Source organism: Chrysochloris asiatica, unplaced genomic scaffold (assembly GCF_000296735.1).
Source record: "Chrysochloris asiatica unplaced genomic scaffold, ChrAsi1.0 scaffold00256, whole genome shotgun sequence".
NCBI classification, from domain to species: domain Eukaryota; kingdom Metazoa; phylum Chordata; class Mammalia; order Afrosoricida; family Chrysochloridae; genus Chrysochloris; species Chrysochloris asiatica.
In genome coordinates, this window is record NW_006408774.1 from 3,684,846 (window position 1) to 3,688,827 (window position 3,982).

Sequence of the window (3,982 nt, forward strand, 5' to 3'; positions counted from 1 at the left end):
AGTCCAATGTTTATCCTACAGAGTCACATCAGGACTCTACAGTCGATAACAGTACGGAAAATACCGAATTCAACAGCATTGACATATTTCTGCTGGCTGTGATTACAGACTCTTATGTTTACGATGTCGCTACACATCACTTACTATTTTTTTAAAATATTTTATTGTAAATTATGTGATAGTTTACATGGGAGAACATTAGTTTTACATTCATCCTACTGTATATTGTTTCATTGCCATGGTTACAATACCCTCCATGCGTCATCAACCAACTAAAGGGTACACCCTACAAGCCTGCCCCCCGTTTGTCAGCACACAGCCCCTCTCCCTCTCTGTACATCACTTACTTTTATTTTTAGCAAACGGTTAAGAAACAAATTCTGTTAATGCCTTCATCTTACAATTGAGAAGATGGAGGTTCAGAAGGTTCAATACATTTTCTAAAGTCACTCGGTTAGTAAGAAGGGACACTGGATTCAAACCCAGGAAGATGGAACAGAGAGTAAGGTCTCTTCACCTGTGTGCTTGTGCCCTTGCCTTGAGTTGATGCCTGTGAGAATGGTAAAATACGACATAACTTAGGAGGCCAATTTCTTTAAACAAATATCCCAAAGTAAGCATACACATCAGAGGCCAGAATTGTTAGATAGCAGTGGCTTCAGAGTCCTGGTGTGGTGCTGTAAGATAATGCATTGGACTGCAAGGTTGACGACTCAAAATCTATACAGGGTCACTATGAGTTGGAACTAACTCAGTGGCACTTAACAATACCAGTGGATTCACTCCGTATGTTGTCTGTGAACACACTCTGTTCTGATAGCTTCAAGTCTATGGTTGGCTGATGATTATCTACTGTCATGTCAGTTCCAACTCACAGCAACCTTATATGAGTGTCTGAGGCTGTAAATCTTTGCAGGAGTAGAAACCTCATCTTTCTCTTGCGGAGCATCTGAGAGAATCAAACTGCTTATCTTGTGATTAGGAACCCAACTCGTAATCCACCACAAATCAGTCCAAGAGAATTTACTTAATAATTTTGAAAGGCCAAAGAGTTTTATGCTCTCATTAAAATAGAGAAGTGAAATGTAAGATATGTCAAGCAGGAAGAATTTAATATTGTTTTTCTCAGTGAACTATTCCTCTTACCTTGATATGTTTTCTTGCTGTATTTTAACCCACTGCAGGACGAAGAGGAGCTGCTCAGTGGTAAAGACGCTGAGGAATTCCTGGTGGGTTTAGATCAGACGGCTGCAGATTTTGTGGATGTGAGACCTGCCGATTATGAAAGTGTGCATGTCCGGATGCAGAGGGAAAAAGAGATCCTGTTCATTCCCAGTCGGTTCACAGGTAAGTTGTTCATTTCAATTATCTGTGCCCGAAAGGGAAAACCACTCAGACCTTAAATAAAATTTTAGAGGATTTCTTCAGCATTAAAAAGACATCTGGCTGGAAAATAACTAACCGTTCCATAGAAGAAAGATTAGGCAGTGGGCTTCAGTAAAGATTTCAGCATCAGAAATGTTGTGAAGCAATTCTACTTTGTCTTGTGGAGTCATTATTAGTAGGTTGGTGGGCTTATCCTATAAATATATGATTCAATAACATATTGTATAAGTACAAACATTCATGTTTTCCTTCTAAAAATTCGTTATGAAAGATAGCGTTTTCAAGAACATAAATATCTTTGATGGTGGTTTGTAATTCATCAAATCCCAGTTGGAAAAGTGTAGGTTGGACACTGATATTTCCTTTATGTTTTTGTGAATCATCTAGTTCCCACCTATAAAAAACTACCTGAGAATGTGCAGCCCCGATTCCCAGAAGATGAAGGCCTTTACATCGGGGAGAGACCAGAGGTGTCCCGCACCAACCAGAATATTGTGGAGAACAGATTGCTGACACAAGAGCCCGTAAGTGCAAGGACTCCCAAATGTGACCCACATGCCAGGTTTATAAGTTCTATTCTTGATGGAAGGTGCCCTGGTAGTTGATTACAAGACGCACTGTTAGCCACAGGGTCAGCAGTTTGAATCTACTAGCTGCACCACTGGAGAAAAATGGGTCTTACTGCTCCAGAATGATTTACAGCCTGAGAAACTCTATACAGGGTCACTTTGAGTAGGAACCAATTTGATGGTACACAACCACCACCTTCCTAATGGGGTACTCTACCCCCTTTTCCCTTTTCCGCTTGAGAATGTCTACAGAAATTGGGTGTGTTTTTTTTTCTTACTGGCATTTATCAACATATATATTGATCCACAAAAACCACTTACTGCCAACTAAGATGATGCTTGTCTTCCTGCATCAAACACTGGTAATATTTCACCAATGTACAGACATTTGTTCTAGTGTGGCGCTGTGGGTTAATGCGCCAGACTGCAAAGCCGGTTGAACTGCAAGCTCGGCAGTTCAAGCTCACCAGCTGCTCCTTGGAAACCCTATACAGGGTTGCTATGGGTCGGAACCAACTCGACGGCACTTCACTTCAAAACGTTCATTATCACAACTTCAAAAACGTTCATTATCTTTTCATTCCATTTTTCCATGAAACTTTTTGATGTTACATCACGTTCTGTTCCCCATTGCAAATTGTTCTCTCTTTTTCCCTTTGTTCTTTAGTGAATAAGAATTAGCTCTTTCTTGAGTAGTCATTTAAACTTGTTTTTTAAACTTTTTTGTTTTGTTTTGAGGAGAAACTAAATCTTAAATTAATTGTGAGGCATGTCAATGAAGTCTCCAAAACAGAGTTTGCAAGTTTTATCAGGGCCTGGGTGCATGGGATAATTGAGGGGTGAGAAGAAGGGTTACAGGAAATTTTTATGCACACGTTGGATTGTTCTCTAAATGTTGTTTCTTTTTTAAATGGTTTTCCTTCCAATTGGGAGAAAACATTGTCTTTCCCACTGCTTGATTTCCAGGAGAGAGGATGGTTTGGAGACGATGGTAGAATCCTGGCACTGCCCAATCCCATCAAGCCGTTTCCCTCAAGACCACCAATATTAAAACAGGAGCAGGCTGTTCACGTGGAATTGGAAATGTTGTATAAAAAGGTAAGCCCCACCCCCTTTCAAACGCATGAATTTTTGCTTGATTTTTTTTTCTTTTTAAATTATTTGAGATCCTGAATTCATAGCATTCTACCTTGATTTATTGTTGTTTTTTCCTACACATAAAGATCAAACAACAGGTGTACTTGTTTGAGTAAATTTATCTCTACTCTTCGAATCCCTTCTTACATGAGAAGATAAGGTTTCCTAGCCAGGCGTGGCTAAATCAGTGTCTTTATTTGCATATCCAGATTAAACTAAACCAAACCAGTTTCTCTTAAATCCATCCCAACTCAAGGGGACACCATGTGTGTCCAAGTAGAATTGTGCTCCATGGGGATTTCAGTGGCTGATATTTAGGAACCAGACCACCAGACCTTTATTCCAAGGTGCCTCTTGTTGTTGTTAAGTGCTGTCGAGCCTGTTCTGACTCATAGCCACCTTGTCGAAGGTTTCTGAGGAACAGCTGGTGAGCTTGAACAACGGACCTTGCAGTTCAAACCAATCTTGTAGTCCAGCACATTATCCCATAATGCACAGCAGGACTCAAGTTGCCTCTATGAGGATGGGCTCAAACGTCCAACCTTTCAGTTAACAGCCAAGCACTTAACTGTTAGTGCCACCCAGGATCATATCCAGATCAGCTGTCTTCTTTCTCTTCTATTGCCCTCTCCTCCATAGCTGTCTGCTCACATGTGCTGCAGCCATATTTCCCACTTGCTGCCTATTGGTTAATGATGTTGTTCTTGTTGTTGTTGTTTGGTGCCATCAAGTCGGTACCGACTCATAGCGACCTTATGCACAGCAGAACGAAACACTGCCCGATCCTGGGCCAGCTTCATTACTGTTGCCACGCTTGAGTCCATCGATGCTGCCACTTGGCCAATCCATCTCGTTGGGGCTCTTCCTCTTTTTCTCTGACCCTCCACCTT

The 3,982-nt window shown here is 41.1% G+C and overlaps 1 protein-coding gene across 1 annotated transcript in view; it reads left to right on the plus strand.

The window, feature by feature from the left end:
* Positions 1–3,982, plus strand: part of CC2D2A (coiled-coil and C2 domain containing 2A) — a 175,007-nt gene that overhangs the window by 46,483 nt on the left and 124,542 nt on the right. Inside the window, exons 8-10 of the mRNA XM_006873814.1 lie at positions 1,185–1,347; positions 1,774–1,910; positions 2,922–3,053. Of these exons, the coding sequence (XP_006873876.1) occupies positions 1,185–1,347; positions 1,774–1,910; positions 2,922–3,053 (432 nt within the window). The remainder of the gene's footprint in view (positions 1–1,184; positions 1,348–1,773; positions 1,911–2,921; positions 3,054–3,982) is intronic.